The sequence below is a fragment of the Pleurodeles waltl genome, chromosome 10 (genome assembly GCF_031143425.1).
Source record: "Pleurodeles waltl isolate 20211129_DDA chromosome 10, aPleWal1.hap1.20221129, whole genome shotgun sequence".
Lineage (NCBI taxonomy): Eukaryota > Metazoa > Chordata > Amphibia > Caudata > Salamandridae > Pleurodeles > Pleurodeles waltl.
Genome location: NC_090449.1, coordinates 67,779,396 through 67,805,964, shown reverse-complemented (window position 1 = coordinate 67,805,964; position 26,569 = coordinate 67,779,396). Strand labels below are relative to the sequence as shown.

The 26,569-nt window shown below is 46.7% G+C and overlaps 1 protein-coding gene across 2 annotated transcripts in view; it reads left to right on the top strand.

Moving 5' to 3' along the window:
* The window catches only part of RBBP6 (RB binding protein 6, ubiquitin ligase), a 388,917-nt gene that overhangs the window by 218,249 nt on the left and 144,099 nt on the right, over positions 1 to 26,569 (top strand). For both annotated transcript variants that reach the window (XM_069209694.1, XM_069209695.1), the window contains exon 10: positions 11,042 to 11,394. In XM_069209694.1, the coding sequence (XP_069065795.1) occupies positions 11,042 to 11,394 (353 nt within the window). The remainder of the gene's footprint in view (positions 1 to 11,041; positions 11,395 to 26,569) is intronic.

The following is a 26,569-nucleotide window of genomic DNA, read 5'->3' as shown; positions in this document are numbered from 1 at the left end:
TAGTGACTTGGAGGGTGATTCCCCCCTACCAGTCCTATCTAGGGAGGACAGGGCCTCTCAAGCCCTGACTCCAAAAGTAATAGTCAGAGATGCTGGTTCCCTCACAGGAGGGACCAACCTCTCTGTAATCACTGAGGATAACTCCAGTGAAGAGGACATCCAGTTAGCCAGGATGACCAAAAGATTGGCTTTGGAAAGACAGATCCTAGCCATAGAAAGGGAAAGACAAGAGATGGGCCTAGGACCCATCAATGGTGGCAGCAACATAAATAGGGTCAGAGATTCTCCTGACATGTTGAAAATCCCTAAAGGGATTGTAACTAAATATGAAGATGGTGATGACATCACCAAATGGTTCACAGCTTTTGAGAGGGCTTGTGTAACCAGAAAAGTGAACAAATCTCACTGGGGTGCTCTCCTTTGGGAAATGTTCACAGGAAAGTGTAGGGATAGACTCCTCACACTCTCTGGAAAAGATGCAGAATCTTATGACCTCATGAAGGGTAACCTGATTGAGGGCTTTGGATTCTCCACTGAGGAGTATAGGATTAGATTCAGGGGGGCTCAAACATCCTCGAGCCAGACCTGGGTTGACTTTGTAGACTACTCAGTGAAAACACTAGATGGTTGGATTCAAGGCAGTGGTGTAAGTGATTATGATGGGCTGTACAATTTATTTGTGAAAGAACACCTGTTAAGTAATTGTTTCAATGATAAACTGTATCAGCATCTGGTGGACCTAGGACCAATTTCTCCCCAAGAATTGGGAAAGAAGGCGGACCATTGGGTCAAGACTAGGGTGTCCAAAACTTCCACAGGGGGTGACGAAAAGAAAGGGGTCCCAAAACCTCCCCAGGGGAAAGGTGGTGAGACAGCCAAAAACAAAAATAGTAAAGAGTCTTCTACAGGCCCCCAAAAACCTGCACAGGAGGGGGGGCCCAGAGCCTCTACACAAAACAATTCTGGGTACAAGGGTAAAAACTTTGATCCCAAAAAGGCCTGGTGTCGTAGCTGTAGTCAGTCTGGACACCAAACTGGAGACCAGGCCTGTCCCAAGAAAAAGACCACTTCAAACTCCACTCCAGGTAACACTGGAATGGCTAGTCTCCAAGTGGGATCAACAGTGTGCCCAGAGCAAATCAGGTGTCACACTGAAGCTACATTAGTCTCTGAGGGTGGGGTGGATTTAGCCACACTGGCTGCCTGGCCCCCTAACATGCAAAAATACAGGCAGCAGCTCTTAATTAATTGGACAAGTGTAGAAGGCCTGAGGGATACAGGTGCCAGTGTCACTATGGTGACAGAGAAACTGGTTTCCGCCGGCCAATACCTGACTGGACAAACCTATCCAATCACTAACGCTGACAATCAGACTAAAGTACATCCCATGGCAATGGTAACTTTAGAATGGGGAGGGGTCAATGGCCTGAAACAGGTGGTGGTCTCCTCAAATATCCCAGTAGACTGTTTGCTTGGAAACGACCTGGAGTCCTCAGCATGGGCTGAGGCAGAACTGAAAACCCATGCAGCCATGCTGGGTATCCCTGAACTGGTGTGTGTCAAGACAAGGGCACAGTGCAAGGCACAGGGTGAAAAAGTAGAGCTGGAGTCTGGAAGAATGGCCGAGCCTACCAAGAGAAAAGGAAAGTCAGCTGGGAAACCAGCTGCAACACAACACCAAAAAGAGAACCTCTCTTCTCAGGAAGAAGTTCTGCCCTCTGAGGGAACTGAGCCTATGGAGCTGGGACCTTACCAGGTTGAGCTCTTAGGCCCAGGGGGACCCTCAAGGGAAGAGTTGTGTAAGGGACAAGAAGCCTGTCCCTCTCTTGAAGGCCTTAGGAAGCAAGCTGCTGAAGAGTCCAAAGGCAAGAAAAATGGAACACATAGGGTCTATTGGGAAGATGGACTCCTGTACACTGAGGCAAGAGATCCCAAACCTGGTGCCACTAGGAGAGTGGTAGTGCCTCAGGGTTTCAGAGAGTTTATTCTGACCTTAGCCCATGATATTCCCCTTGCTGGGCATTTGGGACAAACCAAGACGTGGGAGAGGTTAGTCAACCACTTCTACTGGCCCAATATGTCCCAGAAGGTTAAGGAGTTTTGCCTCTCCTGCCCCACCTGTCAAGCCAGTGGTAAGACAGGTGGGCATCCAAAGGCCCCCCTCATTCCACTTCCAGTGGTGGGGGTCCCCTTTGAAAGAGTGGGTGTGGACATAGTTGGTCCACTAGAACCTCCCACAGCCTCAGGAAATATGTACATCCTAGTAGTAGTGGATCATGCTACTGGGTATCCTGAAGCTATTCCCCTTAGGTCGACTACTGCCCCTGCAGTAGCCAATGCCCTCATTGGTATCTTTACCAGAGTGGGTTTCCCTAAGGAGGTGGTGTCTGACAGAGGTACCAACTTCATGTCAGCATACCTAAAACACATGTGGAATGAGTGTGGGGTGACTTATAAATTCACCACACCATATCATCCACAAACTAATGGCCTTGTTGAGAGATTCAACAAGACATTTAGGGGCATGGTCATGGGGCTCCCAGAAAAACTCAAAAGGAGATGGGATGTCCTCTTGCCATGTCTGCTTTTCGCTTACAGAGAGGTGCCTCAGAAGGGAGTAGGGTTCTCACCCTTTGAACTTCTGTTTGGCCACCCTGTAAGGGGACCACTTGCTCTTGTTAAAGAAGGCTGGGAGAGACCTCTTCATTAGCCTAAACAAGACATAGTGGACTATGTACTTGGCCTTTGCTCAAGAATGGCAGAGTACATGGAAAAGGCAAGTAAAAACCTAGAGGCCAGCCAACAGCTCCAGAAGATTTGGCATGACCAAAAGGCTGCAATGGTTGAATTCCAACCAGGGCAGAAAGTTTGGGTTTTGGAGCCTGTGGCTCCCAGGGCACTTCAGGACAGATGGAGTGGCCCTTACCCAATCCTGGAAAAGAAGAGTCAGGTCACCTACCTGGTAGACCTAGGCACAAGCAGGAGCCCCAAGAGGGTGATCCATGTAAACCGCCTAAAACTCTTCCATGATAGGGCTGATGTAAATCTGTTGATGGTAACAGATGAGGACCAGGAAGCTGAGAGTGAGCCTCTCCCTGATCTCCTCTCATCAGACCCTAAAGATGGCTCAGTAGATGGAGTGATCTATTCAGACACCCTCTCTGACCAACAGCAATCTGATTGTAGGAAGGTCCTGCAACAGTTTGCTGAGCTCTTCTCCTTAACCCCTGGTCAGACACACCTGTGTACCCATGATGTGGACACAGGAGACAGCATGCCTGTCAAAAACAAAATTTTCAGACAGTCTGACCAAGTTAAGGAAAGCATCAAGGTGGAAGTCCACAAGATACTGGAGTTGGGAGTAATTGAGCACTCTGACAGCCCCTGGGCTAGCCCAGTGGTCTTAGTCCCCAAACCTCACACCAAAGATGGAAAGAGAGAGATGAGGTTTTGTGTGGACTACAGAGGTCTTAATTCTGTCACCAAGACAGATGCCCATCCCATACCTAGAGCTGACGAGCTGATTGACAAATTAGGTGCTGCCAAATTCTTAAGTACCTTTGACTTAACTGCAGGGTACTGGCAAATAACAATGGCACCTGGAGCAAAAGAGAAAACAGCATTCTCCACACCTGATGGGCATTATCAGTTCACTGTTATGCCCTTTGGTTTAAAGAATGCCCCTGCCACCTTCCAAAGGTTGGTGAATCAAGTCCTTGCTGGGTTGGAATCCTTTAGTGCAGCTTATCTTGATGATATTGCTGTCTTTAGCTCCACCTGGCAGGATCACCTGGTCCACCTGAAGAAGGTTTTGAAGGCTCTGCAATCTGCAGGCCTCTCTATCAAGGCATCCAAATGCCAGATAGGGCAGGGAACTGTGGTTTACTTGGGGCACCTTGTAGGTGGAGGCCAAGTTCAGCCACTCCAGCCTAAGATCCAGACTATTCTGGACTGGGTAGCTCCAAAAACCCAGACTCAAGTCAGGGCATTCCTTGGCTTGACTGGGTACTATAGGAGGTTTGTGAAGGGATATGGATCCATTGTGACAGCCCTCACAGAACTCACCTCCAAGAAAATGCCCAAGAAAGTAAACTGGACTGTAGAGTGCCAACAGGCCTTTGACACCCTGAAACAAGCTATGTGCACAGCACCAGTTCTAAAAGCTCCAGATTACTCCAAGCAATTCATTGTGCAAACAGATGCCTCTGAACATGGGATAGGGGCAGTTTTGTCCCAAACAAATGATGATGGCCTTGACCAGCCTGTTGCTTTCATTAGCAGGAGGTTACTCCCCAGGGAGCAGCGTTGGAGTGCCATTGAGAGGGAGGCCTTTGCTGTGGTTTGGTCCCTGAAAAAGCTGAGACCATACCTCTTTGGTACTCACTTTGTAGTTCAAACCGACCACAGACCTCTCAGATGGCTGATGCAAATGAAAGGTGAAAATCCAAAACTGTTGAGGTGGACCATCTCCCTACAGGGAATGGACCTTATAGTGGAACACAGACCTGGGACTGCCCATGCCAATGCAGATGGCCTTTCCAGGTTCTTCCACTTAGAAAATGAAGACTCTCTTGGGAAAGGTTAGTCTCATCCTCTTTCGTTTGGGGGGGGGGGGGGGGGGGGGGGGGGGGGGGGTTGTAAGGAAATGCCTCCTTGGCATGGTTACCCCCTGACTTTTTGCCTTTGCTGATGCTATGTTTTGAATTGAAAGTGTGCTGAGGCCTGCTAACCAGGCCCCAGCACCAGTGTTCTTTCCCTAACCTGTACTTTTGTATCCACAATTGGCACACCCTGGCATCCATGTAAGTCCCTTGTAACTGGTACCAAGGGCCCTGATGTCAGGGAAGGTCTCTAAGGGCTGCAGCATGTCTTATGCCACCCTGGAGACCCCTCACTCAGCACAGACACACTGCTTACCAGCTTGTGTGTGCTAGTGAGAACAAAATGAGTAAGTCGACATGGCACTCCCCTCAGGGTGCCGTGCCAGCCTCTCACTGCCTATGCAGTATAGATAAGACACCCCTCTAGCAGGCCTTACAGCCCTAAGGCAGGGTGCACTATACCATAGTCGAGGGCACCAGTGCATGAGCACTGTGCCCCTACAGTGTCTAAGCCAAACCTTAGACATTGTAAGTGCAGGGTAGCCATAAGAGTATATGGTCTGGGAGTCTGTCAAACACGAACTCCACAGCACCATAATGGCTACACTGAAAACTGGGAAGTTTGGTATCAAACTTCTCAGCACAATAAATGCACACTGATGCCAGTGTACATTTTATTGTGAAACACACCCCAGAGGGCACCTTAGAGGTGCCCCCTGAAACTGTATCCAACTATCTGTGTAGGCTGACTGGTTCCAGCAGCCTGCCACACTAGAGACATGTTGCTGGCCCCATGGGGAGAGTGCCTTTGTCACTCTGAGGCCAGTAACAAAGCCTGCACTGGGTGGAGATGCTAACCCCTCCCCCAGGCAGGAGCTGTAACACCTGGCGGTGAGCCTCAAAGGCTCACCCCTTTGTCACAGCACCGCAGGACACTCCAGCTAGTGGAGTTGCCCGCCCCCTCCGGCCACGGCCCCCACTTTTGGCGGCAAGGCCGGAGGAAACAAAGAAAACAACAAGGAGTCGTCACTGGCCAGTCAGGACAGCCCCTAAGGTGTCCTGAGCTGAAGTGACTCTAACTTTTAGAAATCCTCCATCTTGCAGATGGAGGATTCCCCCAATAGGATTAGGGATGTGACCCCCTCCCCTTGGGAGGAGGCACAAAGAGGGTGTACTCACCCTCAGGGCTAGTAGCCATTGGCTACTAACCCCCCAGACCTAAACACGCCCTTAAATTTAGTATTTAAGGGCTTCCCTGAACCTAAAACTTTAGATTCCTGCAACTTACCTGAAGAAGAAGACTGCTGAGCTGAAAAACCCCTGCAGAGGAAGAACAGAAGACACCAACTGCTTTGGCCCCAGTCCTACCGGCCTGTCTCCTGCCTTCCAAAGAAACCTGCTCCAGCGACGCTTTCCAAGGGACCAGCGACCTCTGAATCCTCTGAGGACTGCCCTGCTTCAAGAAAGACTAGAAACTCCAGAGTACAGCGGCACTGCTCCAAAAGAACTGCAACTTTGTTTCAAGTAGCAGATTTAAAGACCCCTGCAACTCCCCGCAAGAAGCGTGAGACTTGCAACACTGCACCCGGCGACCCCGACTCGACTGGTGGAGAAACAACGCTTCAGGGAGGACCCTCCGGCGACTCTACGACTGTGAGTAACCAAAGTTGTCCCCCCTGAGCCCCCACAGCGACGCCTGCAGAGGGAATCCCGAGGCTCCCCCTGACCGCGACTGCCTGAACTCCATTTCCCGACGGCTGGAAAAGACCCTGCACCCGCAGCCCCCAGCACCTAAAGGAAGGGAACTCCTGTGCAGGAGTGACCCCCAGGAGGCCCTCTCCCTTGCCCAGGTGGTGGCTACCCCGAGGAGCCCCCCCCTTGCCTGCCTGCATCGCTGAAGAGACCCCTTGGTCTCTCATTGAAAACCATTACAAACCCGACGCGTGTTTGCACACTGCACCCGGCCGCCCCCGCGCTGCTGAGGGTGTACTTTTTCTGCTGACTTGTGTGTCCCCCCGGTGCCCTACAAAACCCCCCTGGTCTGCCCTCCGAAGACGCGGGTACTTACCTGCTGGCAGACTGGAACCGGGGCACCCCCTTCTCTCCATTGAAGCCTATGTGTTTTGGGCACCTCTTTGACCTTTGCACCTGACCGGCCCTGAGCTGCTGGTGTGATAACTTTGGGGTTGCTCTGAACCCCCAACGGTGGGCTACCTTGGACCAAAAACTGAAACCTGTAAGTGACTTACTTACCTGTTAAAACTAACAATACTTTACCTCCCCCAGGAACTGTGAAAATTGCACTGTCCACTTTTAAAACAGCTTATTGTGTTTTATGTAAAAAATATACATGCTAATGTAATGATTCAAAGTTCCTAAAGTACTTACCTGCAATACCTTTCAAATGAGATATTACATGTAGAATTTGAACCCGTGGTTCTTAAAATAAACTAAGAAAATATATTTTTCTATAACAAAACCTATTGGCTGGATTTGTCTCTGAGTGTGTGTTCCTCATTTATTGCCTGTGTGTATGTACAACAAATGCTTAACACTACTCCTTTGATAAGCCTACTGCTCGACCACACTACCACAAAATAGAGCATTAGTATTATCTCTTTTTGCCACTATCTTACCTCTAAGGGGAACCCTTGGACTCTGTGCATGCTATTCCTTACTTTGAAATAGCACATACAAAGCCAACTTCCTACAGCTATTGCTTGCTGCAGTATACCACACTCGATGTGCAAATACAAGTCTGAAGATGGACCCGATGACCATGCTCATTACCCCAGAAAGGAGTCACAATTTCTTGTGACTCAAAAGACCTCTTCTCAAAAGACTACTTACTTCTAAGGAAAACAAGTTGTAAATGTCCAAGCCCAACTTTAGACGACAGTAGTATGACAAGCATATGCATCTCCAGTACAACATGCAGTAACTATAAAGAGTATCTTTTAGACAGATAGCTTGAAACATGGTAAGAGTTCACTTTAAATGGCATTTATTTTTGATTCTCAACCATTTTCGAGCTTCCCACCCCAAAAATACAACTGGGCTGTCACTCCAACTGGCCTGGCAAATGCACCTTATTTTCACCATCCCTGGAACTACAGATGCTCGGAGGACTGGTAACTCTAGAGGTAGGGTAAATATGGCTCATTACAGTTGGACCCTGAAGGTCCACAAAGGATTTAGGAATTACTTGGGGAAACTGTAATCCTAAATCCAATCACCTACCTCAGCAATTCCTTAGGAGCTTTTTTCCCTTGATAAAACATTCTGGTGATCTGCAGAGAGCAATTGAAATATTATTTGACCATCATTTTCTGTGGATCTTCACCCAAAGTGCACAAATGATCACTACTACACAGTATATGAACACAGCTAAATTAAGTTTCCAAAATTACCTTTGCCTTGTTTCCTTCTTTTAACCCCAAATTCTGCCTTGCCTCTCTACTGCCTAATTAGCAACAACTATATTTTGACATTGTGTCCAAGAGCTCCTAAATGAGTACTTTGATTCTCCGATTAGAAAAAAACAGTGTTAAAATGTGAATGGCTTGTCACCTGTGGAGGAAACAGACCTCATGCTAAACTAGTGGTTTTTGGTGCCATTTGTTTTTCCCTGGCCTGACGCTATACTAGACTATTCAAACTCACTTATTTGAATGTGTGAGCAAGCTCATGAAATTAAAATGTGCAGCACTTTAAAAGGAGCTGCACAGTCGCTCAGTCATGCACCATAGAGGGAACATAGGCTACCATCCACAAGATTGCTTTGCCATCTCGTAAACTAGTTAACCTTTTCACTGGTAACTAGATTGTGCACCCCTAGGTTGCAGTTTTTACCCCCAGAAATGTATTACTATGCCCTTGGAACAGGGCAAGGGGGGTTTGGGAGGTGCATGGTTTCCATTAGAAACATATGAACCTTCACAAAACATTTGAATAAAAGATTCTCTACAATGCTTCCTTCCTGGAATCTTCCAGGAGGATCTGTCAAGCAGGGGCTAAAATCACAGGGGTTCCCAGAAAACTTTTTTTTCTCCATAGTTTTTAAAAAACGAAAAGGCGGCTGAACAGAATTACCTAAGTGTGGCAGAAAGTTGGATATTTAGCCAGAAAATGTGCTTTCTGTGATTTGGTGTAAATCTGTTTAGCTGTTCTAGAGAAATTGATTGTTGAAATAATAACTTTTGCCCCAGGACTCCTGTAGGGGAAAGTGTTCAAAGGAGTGTCTAACAAACATGTCCCTTGTTTGTCAAACCACCAGCCAGGAACATTAAAGGCTGCTGCAGGAGAAAGTACACATACTGCTTTGGAAGGGTACAGTAAAACCTCTTCCACCGCACTGAAGATGCTACACTGTCGGAGGGCTTCAAAGTATCAACTCTACAAGATGTCATTCTACTGCCCTGCACACGAGATCACATGGTGGTTCTCTATCTGAAGTATGCCTTCTTCCATATCACCATCCATCTTGCACACCATTGCTACTTTAAGTTAGTAGAAAATATTACCAGTTCAAAGTACTTCCATTGTGATCAAGATTGCCCTACACTTATTTACTAAATAAATGTCTAGCAGCGGTTGCATCTTGCCTGCATGCTAGCCAGCCTTGTTATGGAGGTACTGCTTTACAGACTATGCAGAGCATGTGTATCTACAGCCACACATGCCATTGAACGGAAATTTGTACTCACCCAGTAAGCATCTTTTCATGGCATGTAGTGCTGTAGAGTCACATGCACCCTCCCTCCTTCCCGGACGTCTGTGGTCGTTGCAGTTACTTAATATTTGTACATATTGTACATCTGTAGTTTCATTTGCATGGACATCTCTCTCTATACTTCGTTTTACACTCCTTTTACACCTGCCTGTGGGAAAACAATCTAACATGCTCACTATCACCAAGAGGAGGAGTCACTTGATCATGTGACTCAGAACACTTCTTTAAAAAAAAATAAAAAAAAAAGGCTTGCACAAGTCAGGACCCAACACCAGACGGCTGGAGTATGCAGATCATGTGAATCTACAGCACTACATGCCACAAACAGATGCTTACTGGGTATGTAACATTTTCCTTTCACCCCCTGCTGCACATGGTCTTTGGCCATGTACAGAAGGGGTTGGCTGAGTATAGAGCCTGTATCTGACTTGCTAGAACTGACAAACTGTACTTGTGCATGTTATGGGGTGGATTGTGTGCATTGGTAGCCATAGCTTGCAAATGTTAATGGTTTGTTGCGTTTGAACCAGAAACACAGCTTTAACTTTTTTTTTCAGCTAATTATTAGGTTTTTTTTGTTTTTTTTTAATTGGGTCCTTAATTTTAAATGCCTGCTGTACATGGTCTTTGGCCATGTAAAGAAGGTTAGCTGAGTACAGACCCTGAATCCAACTTGCTGTGACAGACAAACTTTGCAGTTTCAAAGCATTTGGCCCTGTGCAGTGGGTTCTGGGTGCAGTGTCGTTTATGTGGCCAGGCCCTCTGCCCTACTTTTTGCCACTGATTAACCATGTCTGCCTTTGGGTTTTCGCTTTGTATCTCTAAACAACGCACACACACACCCACAGTGATTAAGAAAAAGCATGAGAAATTATTAATCCGTCCTCACCCCAAAACTACCTAACTTTTAATCCAGGAAGGTGGATTGTCAGAAAATATTAAAGGTACATTGTTTTTTCGTTGCTTTGGACAAGGTAGAAAAGTGGTAAATGTAAAATCTGTATAGTCAAATGTACTTTGCAGGTTTGCATTTATTAGCTTTTTTTTTTTTTAAATGATGCTCCCATATCTGTATGCTGTATTTTCATGTGAACTTTAAATTGAATTCATTGTAAAAAGTTTCCAGGGACTCTGCACGTTGTTTTTGTTGTTTGTGTATTCAGACGCATACCCATGATGGCAGAATCATGATTGCTAGTTAGCAACCTTTTCCTTTACCATGTCATCTAAAAATAAGTGCTTCCTACCCTTGACTGGAACTCGTTTTCCAATCCTTTTTCCAGTCTGGGGCTCTTCCATGATTGGTTTTAGTCTCCTTGTTGATTCAAAGGGTACGTCTCAGTAGTTAACTGTGGAACAAACCCTTAGACATGCTTTTTCTCTATCACTATCCCCCTAGCCCTTACTACACTCCACCACGACTAATGCAAAACAAATGTGAGGGTTGAGCTAGCTACATGCAAGACAGTCTGACATTTTCACTGGGGATTGTCTCATTACCATCAGGGAACATTCTTTTTGAAATGTTTGAATGCAAAGATGGATGTAATTATTCAGACAAGCAAATCTAAAGTTCAAGGTGAAAAATTAGTCTTACAAATGATAAGCAAATGCATTTTGAATACATGGCTCTTATGTTGTGCTTTGTTTAGCAGGATCTGGAATTCTAAAGAGATACTGATAGTGTTGAAATTCTTATATTTCGCAGGCAGTTAACAACTTCAAAAATGAAACTGGATACTCTAAAAGACTACGAAAGCCGCAGGTGCCACCCCCCAAGCAGCCACCCCGACAGTCAATACAACGCAGTATGCCACCAATATCAAGACCAACAGCATCCAGGCAGCTGGACCCTCTCATGGCTCCTGTCTCCTCCACTACCTCGTTTGCTCCTGATCCAGTGCTGCCATCGGTTCCCACACCTTCACCTGTCATCAAAGTGGAGCTAACTGACCTGCCGCAGGCCAGTATTTCAACTGTGGATTCTGCTGCATCAGTACCGTTAACTGCACCAACGCCTGCAGGATCTTCTCAGGTTGAGAAACCAGAAGCAGTATTTCAGTAAGTCAGTTTTAAATTCAGCATCATGACTGCAACTTCCTCATAGGCTATCCTTAAAACAAGTTTGTCGATTTTAGGTGAAGCAACATTCTATTCTCATTTTACATTCTCTGTTAAGCTGTTGAAATGTGGTAGTCCCATTTAATGGCTTGTATTCATCATACAACAGCACTTAAAATCTTGATGACAAATTAAGTTGCACGTTCTCCCAGAACACAAACATTTTCAGTATTATTGAACATAAGTTTCAAATTCTGTCCCTGAAATGTTGCACTGAGTATCTTTAAGTGATATGTTAATGTTGAAGTTCCTTGAGGTTTGACAGTTAAACATTTGATTCCATGGTATTTGAACTGTGACAGCACTGTGCGTGTGCTATTGTGGTCCTCCAGCATGAGATACAACTCTAGTAATACTTTAGAAAGGTTGCTGGCTGATCAGATCAGTTAGTTATAAAATCCGAAACCGGGAGGAAGCAAATAGTTAATTAGTGGATACCTTTGATTTTATGGTCTCTCCTGCCCAATAATGTTTGGAGGGATAACATCCTGTGTTTTGGTTGCTGGTGTGGCTTGGTCACACTCATTTACTAGCTTCTTGTTCAGGGTCTTTCCTTGTCTATCCTGTACTTTCTCGTTTCTCCAGGAGCCTAGCCTCTTTACCATCTTTTGTCTTGGCTGACTTGAATCCCTCCGTTGCTCACTTTTTAACTTTTGCCTAAGCACTATTAGTACATGTGTACTCTCACTCGTGTGCTTCTCTCTGCCAAATACCTGCCCCCACACTCCCAATTACTGTTTTGTTCATTTTGCGGGCTCTTATGTGCTTCTCCCCCATAAACGTATCCCTCCCTGCAATTGTGCATGCATTTTTGCTGGTGTGCTTATCCCTCACTGCACACCTTGATGCGTTCTTGCTGGTGTGCTTCTCCCCCACCCTGTATCTCTCCATTGTGCTTTTTCCATCTCCACCAACTTCCTGTTAATTAAATTGCGCATGTGAGTAATGGCACGTCTGCCCAAACATGTCATCTCCTGCATATGCCTACAAAATAGGGCTGCTGTATTTTTGTTTTTTGTTTTTCTGTGCTGTAGAGCAGTGGTTCCCAACCTTTTGACTTCTTTGGATCCCCACTATATCATTACTGGAACCCTGGGACCCCCACTGAATGATTGGAATCCGGGGACCCCCCCACAGTCATTACTGAAAGCTGGGGACCTAACCTGTTAATATTATTTAAGTTTCTAAGCATCTGCGGACCCCCTGAGGAGGCTTTGCGGACCCCCAGGGGTCCCCGGAGCACAGGTTGGGAACCACTGCTGTAGAGCATTGTCAGAAGGTTTTGGCAAAACAAATCTGTTCCTATGTAGGTGAGACATTAACTTTGCCACTGCTTGCTCTAAATCGAATTATTTTCTGTGGAAACAATATTGTTTGAGCATTTGATTGTGAATGGATTTCGGTGCTTGACTATCTGTCTCTCACAGGCTCAATCCTGAAATATGTTAAAGATGAGTGGTGAGGGAGGTTTTTAATGAAGTAAGCAGAGGCCAGAAACATACTGTAAGGAAATGCCTCCTTGGCATGGTTACCCCCTGACTTTTTGCCTTTGCTGATGCTATGTTTTGATTTGAAAGTGTGCTGAGGCCTGCTAACCAGGTCCCAGCACCAGTGTTCGTTCCCTAAACTGTACTTTTGTTTACACAATTGGCACACCCTGGCATCCAGGTAAGTCCCTTGTAACTGGTACCCCCGGTACCAAGGGCCCTGATGCCAGGGAAGGTCTCTAAGGGCTGCAGCATATCTTATGGCACCCTGGGGACCCCTTACTCAGCACAGACACACTGCTTGCCAGCTTGTGTGTGCTGGTGAGGACAAAACGAGTAATTCGACATGGCACTCCCCTCAGGGTGCCATGCCAACCTCACACTGCCTATGCAGTATAGATAAGTCACCCCTCTAGCAGGCCTTACAGCCCTAAGGCAGGGTGCACTATACCATAGGTGAGGGCACCAGTGCATGAGCACTGTGCCCCTACAGTGTCTAAGCCAAACCTTAGACATTGTAAGTGCAGGGTAGCCATAAGAGTATATGGTCTGGGAGTCTGTCAACCACGAACTCCACAGCACCATAATGGCTACACTGAAAACTGGGAAGTTTGGTATCAAACTTCTCAGCACAATAAATGCACACTGATGCCAGTGTACATTTTATTGTAAAATACACCCCAGAGGGCACCTTAGAGGCGCCCCCTGAAACCTTATCCGACTACCTGTGTAAGCTGACTGGTTCCAGCAGCCTGCCACACCCGAGACATGTTGCTGGCCACATGGGGAGAGTGCCTTTGTCACTCTGTGGCTAGTAACAAAGCCTGCACTGGGTGGAGATGCTATCACCTCCCCCTTGCAGGAGCTGTAACACCTGGCGGTGAGCCTCAAAGGCTCACCCCCTTTGTTCCAGCACCACAGGGCATTCCAGCTAGTGGAGTTGCCCGCCCCCTCCGGCCACGGCCCCACTTTTGGCGGCAAGGCCGGAGGAAATAATGAGAAAAACAAGGAGGAGTCACTGACCAGTCAGGACAGCCCCTAAGGCAACCTGAGCTGAAGTGACTCTGACTTTTAGGAATCCTCCATCTTGCAGATGGAGGATCCCCCCAATAGGGATAGGAATGTGACCCCCTCCCCTTGGGAGGAGGCACAAAGAGGGTGTAGCCACCCTCAGGGCTAGTAGCCATTGGCTACTGCCCTCCCTGATCTAAACACACCCCTAAATCTTGTATTTAGGGGCTCCCCTGAACCTAGGAAAACAGATTCCTGCAACTTAAGAAGAGGACTGCTGAGCTGAAAAACCCTGCAGAGAAGACGGAGACACCAACTGCTTTGGCCCCAGCCCTACCGGCCTGTCTCCCCCCTTCAGAAGAAAACTGCTCCAGCGACGCTTTCCCCAGGACCAGCGACCTCTGAATCCTCAGAGGACTGCCCTGCTTTGAAAAGACAAAGAAACTCCTGAGAACAGCGGCCCTGTTCAACAAAGACTGCAACTTTGTTTCCAGAGGAGCAGCTTTTAAAGACCCCTGCAATCCCCGCCAGATGCGTGAGACTTTCAACACTGCACCCGGCAACCCCGACTCGACTGGTGGAGAAACAACGCTACAGGGAGGACCCCCTGGCGACTCCAAGACTGTGAGTAACCAAAGTTGTCCCCCCTGAGCCTCCACAGCGACCCCTGCAGAGGGAATCCCGAGGCTCCCCCTGACCGCGACTGTCTGAATCCAAAATCCCGACGCCTGGAAAAGACCCTGCACCCGCAGCCCCCAGGACCTGAAGGATCGGAGCTCCAGTGCAGGAGTGACCCCCAGGAGGCCCTCTCCCTTGCCCAGGTGGTGGCTACCCCGAGGAGCCCCCCCCTTGCCTGCCTGCATCGCTGAATAGACCACTTGGTCTCTCATTGAAACCTATTGAAAACCCGATGCGTGTTTGCACACTGCACCCGGCCGCCTCCGTGCTGCTGAGAGTGTACTTTCTGTGCTGACTTGTGTCCCCCCCGGTGCCCTACAAAACCCCCCTGGTCTGCCCTCCGAAGACGCGGGTACTTACCTGCTGGCAGACTGGAACCGGGGCACCCCCTTCTCCATTGAAGCCTATGTGTTTTGGGCACCACTTTGAACTCTGCACCTGAGCTGCTGGTGTGGTGACTTTGGGGTGGCTCTGAACCCCCAACGGTGGGCTACCTTGGACCCCAATTTGAACCCCGTAGGTGGTTTACTTACCTGCAAGAACTAACATTAACTTACCTCCCCCAGGAACTGTGAAAATTGCAGTGTCCACTTTTAAAATAGCTATATGTGTTTTATGTAAAACGTATATATGCTATTGTGATTATTCAGAGTTCCTAAAGTACTTACCTGCAATACCTTTCAAATGAGATATTACATGTAGAATTTGAACCTGTGTTTCTTAAAATAAACTAAGAAAATATATGTTCGATGGCATCTGTCGCTGTAGATACACATGGTATGCATGAGCTCGCCATCTGGTGTTGGGTCGGAGTGTTACAAGTTGTTTTTCTTCGAAGAAGTGTTTTCGAGTCACGGGACCGAGTGACTCCTCCTTCTGTGCTCATTGCGCATGGGCGTCGACTCCATCTTCGATTGTTTTCTTTCCGCCATCGGGTTCGGACGTGTTCCTGTCGCTCCGGGTTTCGGAACGGAAAGATAGCTGAAAACGGAAGATTTTCGACGGTATCGTTGCGATCCGGTTCGAGATACACATACGACGACGCGTTGAACATCGAAGCGCTTCGGTGCCCTTCGGGGTAGATTTCGGCACCCCGTCGGGGCCTAGTCGGCCCGACCGCGTGGAGAACAACGCCGATGGAACGGACCCCGTTTCGATTCTGCCCCGAATGCCACAACAAATATCCTTATACGGACCTACACTCGGTCTGTAACCTGTGCCTGTCACCCGAGCACAGCGAAGAATCCTGTGAGGCCTGTCGGGCGTTCCGGTCCCGAAAAACTCTGCGCGACCGTCGAGCGAGAAGACTGCAGATGGCGTCCACGCCAAAGGAGCGTCGACAGTTCGAGACAGAAGAGGAACAGGAGGAATCCTTTTCCATCCAGGATTCAGACTCCGACGAGCTAGACTCTACAAAAACTGTGAGTAAGACGTCGAGATCAGAACTTAAAAAAGGAAAGAAGGCCCAGGGGACGCCACTGCCAACCGGCCATGGCTCCACCCAAATTCTCGGTGACCAACAATCGGCACCGAAAAAGGCCCATTCAGTGTCGAGATCGTCCGACTTCGGTCGAGACACCGGCACGCAGCCTCCTCGGGACCGAGAGAGTGCTAAACAGAAGCATCGACACCGAGAGTTCGGTGTCGACACGGATCGACGCCGAGACAGTGGCGCCGAAGACCATAGAGGCCAAGAATTTTCGGCACAAAAAAAGAGGAAGGTTACCTCGGAGCCGAAAAAACAATCAACAGGGTTTTCGGAGCCGAAAAAAGCGACATCAGACCCTGTTTCAGGCTCCTATACTGAAGAGCATTCTATGTCTTCACAAATGAAGAAACATAGATTTGAACAAGAACTGCAATCCACTGACGTGGATCACACGCAAAAGCGTATCTTTATTCAGCAGGGGACTGGGAAGATCAGTACCCTTCCACCTGTCAAACGAAAGAGAACGCTTCAGTTTACTCCTCAGCAACAAACAGCACAAAAGGTAACACCTCCTCCCTCGCCTCCACCTGTAACTCCGTCTTCGCCAACTTACACCCCGTCACATTCGCCAGCTCACACCGCCATGAGCCACGATGACCAAGATCAGGATGCGTGGGACTTGTACGACGCACCAGTGTCTGATAACAGCCCAGACACATACCCAACTAGGCCATCACCACCGGAAGACAGCACAGCCTACTCACAAGTGGTGGCTAGAGCAGCACTATTCCATAATGTGGAACTACACTCGGAACAAGTAGAGGATGATTTTTTATTTAACACCCTCTCTTCAACCCACAGCTCCTACCAAAGCCTGCCGATGCTCCCAGGCATGCTACGCCATGCAAAGGACATTTTCAAGGAGCCAGTTAAAAGTAGGGCAGTGACGCCTAGGGTGGACAAAAAGTATAAGGCGCCTCCTACGGACCCTGTATTCATCACCTCTCAGCTGCCACCAGATTCTGTGGTGGTAGGGGCTGCCAGAAAACGGGCAAATTCACACACTTCTGGGGATGCACCTCCCCCAGATAAAGAAAGCAGGAAGTTCGATGCAGCCGGGAAAAGGGTTGCTGTCCAAGCAGCAAACCAGTGGCGCATCGCAAATTCACAAGCGCTGCTAGCGCGATACGACAGAGCCCACTGGGATGAGATGCAGCATCTCATTGAACATCTCCCAAAAGATCTGCAAAAAAGAGCAAAACAGGTTGTTGTTGAGGGTCAAAACATTTCCAACAATCAAATACGCTCCTCTATGGATGCAGCAGACACGGCCGCAAGGACCATTAATACGTTGGTTACCATCCGTAGGCACGCATGGCTCAGAACGTCTGGATTCAAGCCAGAAATTCAGCAGGCAGTGCTTAACATGCCAGTCAACGAAAAACTTCTGTTCGGTCCGGAGGTCGACACAGCCATAGAAAAGCTCAAGAAGGACACTGACACTGCCAAGGCCATGGGCGCACTCTACTCCCCGCAGAGCAGAGGATCTTATAACACCTTCCGCAAAACACCTTTTAGAGGAGGGTTTCGGGGTCAGGCCACACAAGCTAGCACCTCACAGTCCGCACCGCCCACCTACCAGGGACAGTACAGGGGAGGTTTTCGGGGCCAGTATAGAGGGGGGCAATTCCCTAGGAATAGAGGAAGATTTCAAAGCCCCAAAACCACTACCAACAAGCAGTGACTCACACGTCACTCACCCCTCCCACACAACACCAGTGGGGGGGAGGATACGTCAATATTACGAAGCATGGGACAAAATAACTACAGACACATGGGTCCTAGCAATTATCCAACATGGTTATTGCATAGAATTCCTGCAATTACCCCCAGACATACCACCAAAATCACAAAATTTATCAAAATACCATTCACAGCTTCTAGAGATAGAAGTTCAAGCACTACTGCAAAAAAATGCAATAGAATTAGTACCAAGCACACAAATAAACACAGGAGTTTATTCACTGTACTTCTTGATACCAAAAAAGGACGAAACACTGAGACCAATTCTAGACCTCAGAGTAGTAAACACATTCATCAAATCAGACCACTTTCACATGGTCACACTACAAGAAGTGTTACCATTGCTCAAAAAACACAACTACATGACAACCCTAGACCTCAAGGACGCATATTTCCATATACCAATACATCAATCACACAGGAAATATCTAAGGTTTGTATTCAAAGGAATTTTACCAATTCAAAGTATTGCCTTTTGGTTTAACAACCGCTCCAAGAGTATTCACAAAATGCCTAGCAGTAGTCGCTGCACACATCAGAAGGCAGCAAATACATGTGTTCCCGTATCTAGACGACTGGCTAATCAAAACCAGTTCGCTCACACAATGCTCAAACCACACAAATCAAGTCATACAAACCCTCTACAAACTAGGGTTCACCGTCAACTTTGCAAAATCAAACATTCTGCCAAGCAAAGTACAGCAATATCTAGGAGCCATAATAGACACGACAAAAGGAGTAGCAACGCCAACTCCACAAAGGATCCACAATTTCAACAGTGTCATTCAACACATGTCTCCAAACCAAACAATACAAGCAAGAACAATACTACAGCTCCTAGGCATGATGTCCTCATGCATAGCCATTGTCCCAAACGCAAGACTGCACATGAGGCCCTTACAACAGTGCCTAGCCTCACAGTGGTCTCAAGCACAGGGTCACCTTCTAGATCTGGTGTTGCTAGACCGCCAAACTTACCTCTCGCTTCTATGGTGGAACAGTATAAATTTAAACATAGGGCGGCCTTTCCAAGACCCAGTGCCACAGTACGTAATAACAGATGCTTCCATGACAGGGTGGGGAGCACATCTCAATCAACACAACATAAGAGGACAATGGAACATACATCAAACAAAACTGCATATAAATCATCTAGAATTATTAGCAGTTTTTCAAGCACTAAAAGCTTTCCAACCAATCATAACCCACAAATACATCCTTGTCAAAACAGACAACATGACAACGATGTATTATCTAAACAAACAAGGAGGAACACATTCAACGCAGTTAAGCTTGTTAGCTCAAAAAATATGGAAGTGGGCAATCCACCATCAAATTGGTCTAATAGCACAGTTTATTCCGGGGATCCAGAATCAGCTGGCAGACAATCTCTCTCGAGATCACCAGCAAGTCCACGAATGGGAAATCCACCCACAGATTCTGAACACCTACTTCACACTCTGGGGAACACCACAAATAGACTTATTTGCAACAAAAGAGAACGCAAAATGCCAAAACTTCGCGTCCAGATACCCACACAAGCAATCCCAAGGCAATGCCCTATGGATGAACTGGTCAGGAATATTTGCTTACGCTTTTCCTCCTCTCCCTCTCCTTCCTTACCTAGTAAACAAATTGAGTCAAAACAAACTCAAACTCATTTTAATAGCACCAACGTGGGCAAGACAACCCTGGTACACAACACTGCTAGATCTGTCTGTAGTACCACACATCAAACTGCCCAACAAACCAGATCTGTTAACGCAACACAACCAACAGATCAGACACCCGGACCCAGCATCGCTGAATCTAGCAATCTGGCTCCTGAAATCCTAGAATTCGGACACTTACAACTTAGCCAAGAATGTATGGAAGTCATAAAGCAGGCCAGAAGGCCATCCACTAGACACTGCTACGCAAGTAAGTGGAAAAGATTTGTTTGGTACTGCCATCATAATCAGATACAACCACTAGACGCAACTCCAAAACATATAGTAAATTACTTGCTCCATTTACAAAAAGCAAAGCTAGCCTTCTCTTCTATTAAAATACACCTTGCAGCAATATCTGCATACCTGCAAACTACCTATTCAACTTCCTTGTATAGGATACCAGTTATCAAAGCATTCATAGAAGGGCTTAAAAGAATTATACCACCAAGAACACCACCTGTTCCTTCATGGAACCTAAACGTGGTTCTAACAAGACTCATGGGCCCACCTTTCGAACCCATGCACTCTTGCGGAATACAATTCCTAACCTGGAAAGTTGCCTTTCTCATCGCCATTACATCTCTAAGAAGAGTAAGTGAAATTCAAGCGTTCACAACACAAGAGCCTTTTATACAAATACATAAAAATAAGGTCGTCCTACGACCTAATCCAAAATTTTTACCCAAAGTTATTTCACCATTCCATCTAAATCAAACGGTAGAACTACCAGTTTTTTTCCCACAGCCAGATTCTGTGGCTGAAAGAGCACTACATACATTAGATGTCAAAAGAGCATTAATGTACTACATTGACAGAACAAAAAACATCAGAAAAACTAAACAGCTATTTATTGCATTCCAAAAACCTCATGCAGGTAACCCAATATCAAAACAAGGTATAGCCAGATGGATAGTTAAATGCATCCAAATCTGCTACCTTAAAGCAAAAAGACAACTGCCCATTACTCCCAGGGCACATTCAACAAGGAAAAAAGGTGCTTCAATGGCCTTTTTAGGAAATATCCCAATGCAGGAAATATGTAAGGCAGCCACTTGGTCTACGCCTCACACATTCACCAAACACTACTGTATAGATGTGCTATCCGCACAACAAGCTACAGTAGGTCAAGCTGTATTAAGAACTCTATTTCAGACAACTTCTACTCCTACAGGCTAAACCACCGCTTATGGGGAACTAACTGCTTACTAGTCTATGCATACCATGTGTATCTACAGCGACAGATGCCATCGAACTGAAAATGTCACTTACCCAGTGTACATCTGTTCGTGGCATCAGTCGCTGAGATTCACATGGACCCACCCACCTCCCCGGAAGCCTGTAGCAGTTCAGAAGTTACCTTCAATTTTGTACATTTGTATATATATCACTTAATCCTTTAATAGGTACATACTTACATTTTTCATTGCGCGGGCACTATTACTATAGTACAACTCCTACCTCACCCTCTGCGGGGAAAACAATCGAAGATGGAGTCGACGCCCATGCGCAATGAGCACAGAAGGAGGAGTCACTCGGTCCCGTGACTCGAAAACACTTCTTCGAAGAAAAACAACTTGTGCCACTCCGACCCAACACCAGATGGCGAGCTCATGCATACCATGTGAATCTCAGCGACTGATGCCACGAACAGATGTACACTGGGTAAGTGACATTTTCATTTTCTATACAAAGCCTATTGGCCTGGAATTGTCTGAGTGTGTTCCTCATTTATTGCCTGTGTGTATGTACAACAAATGCTTAACACTACTCCTTTGATAAGCCTACTGCTCGACCACACTACCACAAAATAGAGCATTAGTATTATCTCTTTTTGCCACTATCTTACCTCTAAGGGGAGCCCTTGGACTCTGTGCATACTATTCCTTACTTTGAAATAGTGCATACAGAGCCAACTTCCTACACATACATCACCTGGAAGGTATTAAAAGCCTCTCACCAAGGGCATCTGTTAATAGAATTCTGTGGCACTGAAGTGGACTCTGCCTAAAATTTGCTGTTCACCTCCCAACTATGAAAAATCATCTCCAAGGAGCTATGTAAATTCTGACCACAAGAGTCTTGCCAGTGGGCGTGAGGGTCAAGTTTGTGATAGAGCAGAGTCACTTCTACTGGGGAAAACATTGGGCATAATGGCCTCCGGCCTTTCCCTAGTACCACATGCATGGGTTATACCCAAGCCCAATACAAGAATGGCTACAGCAGTAATGATCACAGACAACCAGGAGTTGGATGATCTAGTTGTTACAGACAAGATTCTGAAGGAAATGTAATGTAAAACCTTCAGATAATCACCACCAACTCCTCACCTCCCACACAGGATGGGGCACTTGCATGCACCCTTCTAAACATCAAGGGCCAATAGAACACCAAATGTCGTACAACCCCTAAATGTGTTGGTGCAGAAGGTTGTCTTCCTAGCACTGCAAGCTTTCCTGAAACATCTAAGGGGAAGTCCCAAACAAGTCTGGTCTCAATGTCTTCAGGGACCAAACCACAGTGTAAGGGCTTACCTAGCCATGGCACTCCAACACATCTTTCTATCTGGGGAGGAATCACCTACACAATAAAGGCAACTGGATTTTCCTAGCCCTCATTATTTACCAGTGAACACTTAATCAGTCCCATGTTCTGAAGTCTGTCGGGACAAAAATCTCTGCTGTAGTCAGGTGCTAGCAGGACAGGTGCTATTCACATTGCTTCCGGGGTGTCAAAGGCCTTTTGAGACACTGCCATACAAATTACTGTCTTTGGCAGTTTCTTAGAGGTGAGTTATGTTAGGGTGGCCATAACAGTCCCACACCCTTTCAAAAATCTGTTGTATCCTGCCAATCTAAAAATAAATCCTGTCATGTCTGGGTATTGGCTAGATCTTGGGTTGGAGAGGCTGTAGCCTTGGCACACAACTTACCCCTCGCCTATTTGGCATTTGTAAGTGTTAATATTTGTGTTGCTACTGCAGAGCCTGAATTACTTCCTTCTGGTAGGGTAGGTGTGCTTCTGATGTGAAGCTGAATACAGCAGTATCATTTAGATATGCCTCACTGAAAGATTTAAGCCCAGGCAGAACCCTTTTGATCAACCTTTGTAAGGTGGCAGGTGCATTTTTCAGGCCAAATGGCTTCGCCTTAAACTGGCTCTCTAAAACCTGCAGTCCAGGATATCATTTACTACTGACTTCATTACCAAAAGTCAGGCTTAGCTTGCACCTCAGTAATGCTTCATCTGGTAGCCATAGCTGCCGGCATACAAATAAGGAACAATCATCCCTCTTGTGCATGCCAATGGTAAAAGCCTTCAGGGAAAGTCCTGAGAGGGTCACGCTTCCTAGGATTCCATCCGCACCAGTGTGGAACCTATTAGTAATCCTCACCAGACACATGGGTCCCACATTAGAGCTCCTACACTCCTGTCTTTTCTGCATTGACCATCCACTGGAAAAGGGAACCTGCCTGTGTTTGGACATTCGAGTCTGGGCATTGCTGGCCTGTGCTAGTACTAATATTTTTTCCTTTATTTTTGAGCAAACATTTCACATTTTGAGTCTCCAAACCACCAGCCTGGATCTGGAACTTACTTATGCCTACTACCCCTTCTGGGCTATAGGCCATCATCCAGGACTCTCCAGCAATATCTGTCCTGGGCATTTCTTTCATTTTGACAATAAGTGAAGCCCATCTTGCAGTCAGCCTCAAGGCCTCGGCACCAGGTGTTTCTTGGTCTTCCTCTTTCCCTTGAAGGTTCCAGGTCAGGGCTCGCCTGCTGGTTTTTGATACAGCATTGCCGGGGGTGTTCCCTGTTCAGCCCCAGCATCTTTTCTTGATTTCTTCATGAGCAGGGAGTTGGAAAGTTGCTGCCACAAGTCGTTGTTGCTGGTGTTCTTTGGCCAGCACATTTGGAGGATTTTCCTCGGGTGTTGATGAAGGTCTAGACGTCATTGGTGGTGGTCACTGTTGACCTTAGTTTCTGTTCCACATAGAAGGGCTGTTTTTACATTTCTTATATTTAAAAAAAAAAAAAAATCTTGGTTTCCAGTGTTAGGTAATTGGAGCTCCAGATCTCCTTTAGCTGAATGAAGGCAACTCTTTGCAGATTTTTGCTTTTACATCTGCTTTTGTGCCACCCTGCTTTTCTGACACTGACCGGAGAAGGCCAGTTGTGCTGGCAGTGTTAACCTTCAGGATATTGTTTTTTCCCTTGTGGATGTTGAGGCAAAGTTTTGTTAGTGCGGCTGCCTCATTTTGTCTTTTGCATCTGCGGCAGAGTATAAGAGAGTAGGGCCAGATCTTTTTCAAATCCAGGTCGCCAAGCCGGGTATAAGGTGTCCATTGGATCTCATTGCTCTCCATGCTGTGGATGTCTTCATGATCCAGTATATAGCCAGCAGGAAGAGAAAAGGCAAGAGCAAACAATGCTTTGCGTCTCAGGACTTCACTTGTAAGGCTTCCGTGAGTTGTCCTGTATTGACTGTCTTGCAGGTAATTCCCTCGTAAGCTTTCTTAAGATTCTTAAGTTTATCTGGCACACTGTAGTATTGGGGGAGTTCCAAAGGGTCTCTGTCCATGCTGTTGAATACCTTCTCATAATCCACAAAGTTGACAAAGAAGTTGACATAGAAGGTTGAGATCCACGGACTGTTCACTGATGATATGTAGTGTTGCAATCTGGTCTGTGCAGGATCTGTCAGTGTGGAAGGCAGATTGCTCGTCTTGCAACTAAGCATCAGCTTGTTCATTCTGTTCACTCATCGTTTTTTAATAATTGCTCCCATATAGCAATAGATGGGGCTAAGAGTTTCCGCAGCCCCCAGTGCTGATGTCGATTCTTTTTTTTTTTTTTTTCCTCGTACTCCTTGATGTGGATCCGGAGCACCACTCCTAACTTTTTTCTAGCTGTTCTGAGATTTCCAAAACTTTTATACAGACCAGTGTGCGATGGATGTGTGTCATTCGTAGACTCCAGGCTTCAAGCTGTGCTGCACCTGCAGGATGCAGATGTCTGTTAAGACATGCATGACATCTCTTTAGTGCATCAGTTGTACAGAAAAGCCATCAGGGTGTGGGAGGTGAATTTATATGTCACTGATCACTAGAAACTATGCTGCTTGTGCTCCAAGTCTCGGGTCAGTTTCCTCCAAATCCTGGTCCGGGTCTCTGTCCTCTGGTAAATAAAAGACTAAGTTGAAGGACAGGTCTCAGATCAAGCTCAAGAAGTCCAGTTAGTCTGTCTCTGGTGTTCCCTCTTCAAGACGAGGCTGCACAGTCTGCCACGTTGGGGAATGCTTTTTCTTGTTGGGAAGATTCTCATGCCGTCAGTAATATGGCAAGCAAGATCTTGATGGACTACCCTCCCTGAGAAGTTACAAAATACTTTTGCCTTGACGGCCAAGTATATTGTAGGGGCCAGCGTAGACACTACACACTGTTTAGGTTGTGCTGTGCGCCCTACTCTAGTGATTTGCCATCTTGCCTGTATGTATGCCACGTAACAAGTGCAGGCTGTTAATCAGGGTTATGCTTTTTCTTTCTGTCAACCCCCTTCTCCAGTGTGTCCTATTTTTGCAGACACTGGCATATTATGCCTCTGTGCATGCCAAAGTGCCTCAGTCATTGCTGGCTGAAGGGAATAGAGTCCAGAGAAGGAGAGATGCAAAGACTGCTGCTCTACTTCTTGGTGCCCAGTTTTGTACCTTTACTTCTAGAACACCTTCCTTTGGAAGGACGAATTCAAAATGCTTACTCTGACCCATGTCCAGTCTTCTTTATATCCTGGGGATTGGATTGTCCTTGAATTTGCAGGCACATACTTTGTTACCCATATTATAGTCCCATAGATGGTATCTCCACTTTGATGAGAGGATCGTAAAAGTTCCAGTTCAGTGTCCTGCGGTTTGGCTTTACCTCAGCTCTCCAGGTGTTTAGGGAGGTGATAGCAGCTGTGGCAGCCTATCTGTGTAGGTCAGGGGTACAGACATCCCCATACCTCAACAACTGGCTGTTGACAGCGGGCCCATCAATCAATCGCTAAAAGTCAATTCCTCTACTCTACCCAGGGTTTCTCCATCAACAAGCCAAAATCTTGCCAGCTGCTGTTGCAGAAGGTTCACTTTAAATGGTGGCTTTGAAAGCCTTGCTGCCTTGTAGTGTTTCTGGGCCATTCAAGATCCCACTGTTTCAAGCTTTGTTCTGTCCTCTGACCTCATTGCGGGCTGCTTATGCCTCATTTCAGTTTGATCATTCAGGCTTTGCTGTGCAATCGTTGTCTTAAGTGGGCTCAGAGTTGGAGGTGTCTCTCTTATATCATGTCTGCATGAGGCAGCTCAGGATGGTTCATGAAGGAAGCCTACCTGACTTGTGGCACATCGTTTTCCTTCCCCATCCAGGGCTTATAGTGGTTACAGACGCATCACCTCTCGATTCTGGAAGCCACAGGGGTGAGGCAGAGATCTGAAACCTGCTTTTGGGAGGTGCTTGCCACTCTGTTGATCCTCTAGGCCTTCCTCCAGGTTCTGGCAGACAGAACTACCACCTTTTCGTACTGCAGAAAGCACGGTGGAGTGTGGTTTCTTTCAATTGTGGGAGAGTGCACTGCAACAGTCGGTTCAGTTTGCGCCATACTTCTGGCACATTCCAGAGTACCTCCCCGGTTCCTAGCCTCATACTAACATCTGGTCTCTGGAGACATTCTAAGGCCGCCTTGATTTTCCTCTTTGAAAAGCTAGGTTAGTAGCTAATGACTGCTTCAAACTTTTGGATAAAGTTATCAAGGCATTGCAGGTGTTTGGTCTTGAAGTGTGTATTTTCGATGAGGTGTTAAGTTCCATTGCCTTTCTTCTTGGTTGATGCCTTCTGACTTGGGTGCTAATGACCTTTAAGTGGTTTTGCTCCCCTATGGCATGACATCTGCATCACCTTTTTGGTGTGTGGTGTCTTGGGCAGGTTCCTCTTTTAGTTTGTGTGCTATTGCCTTTCACTTCA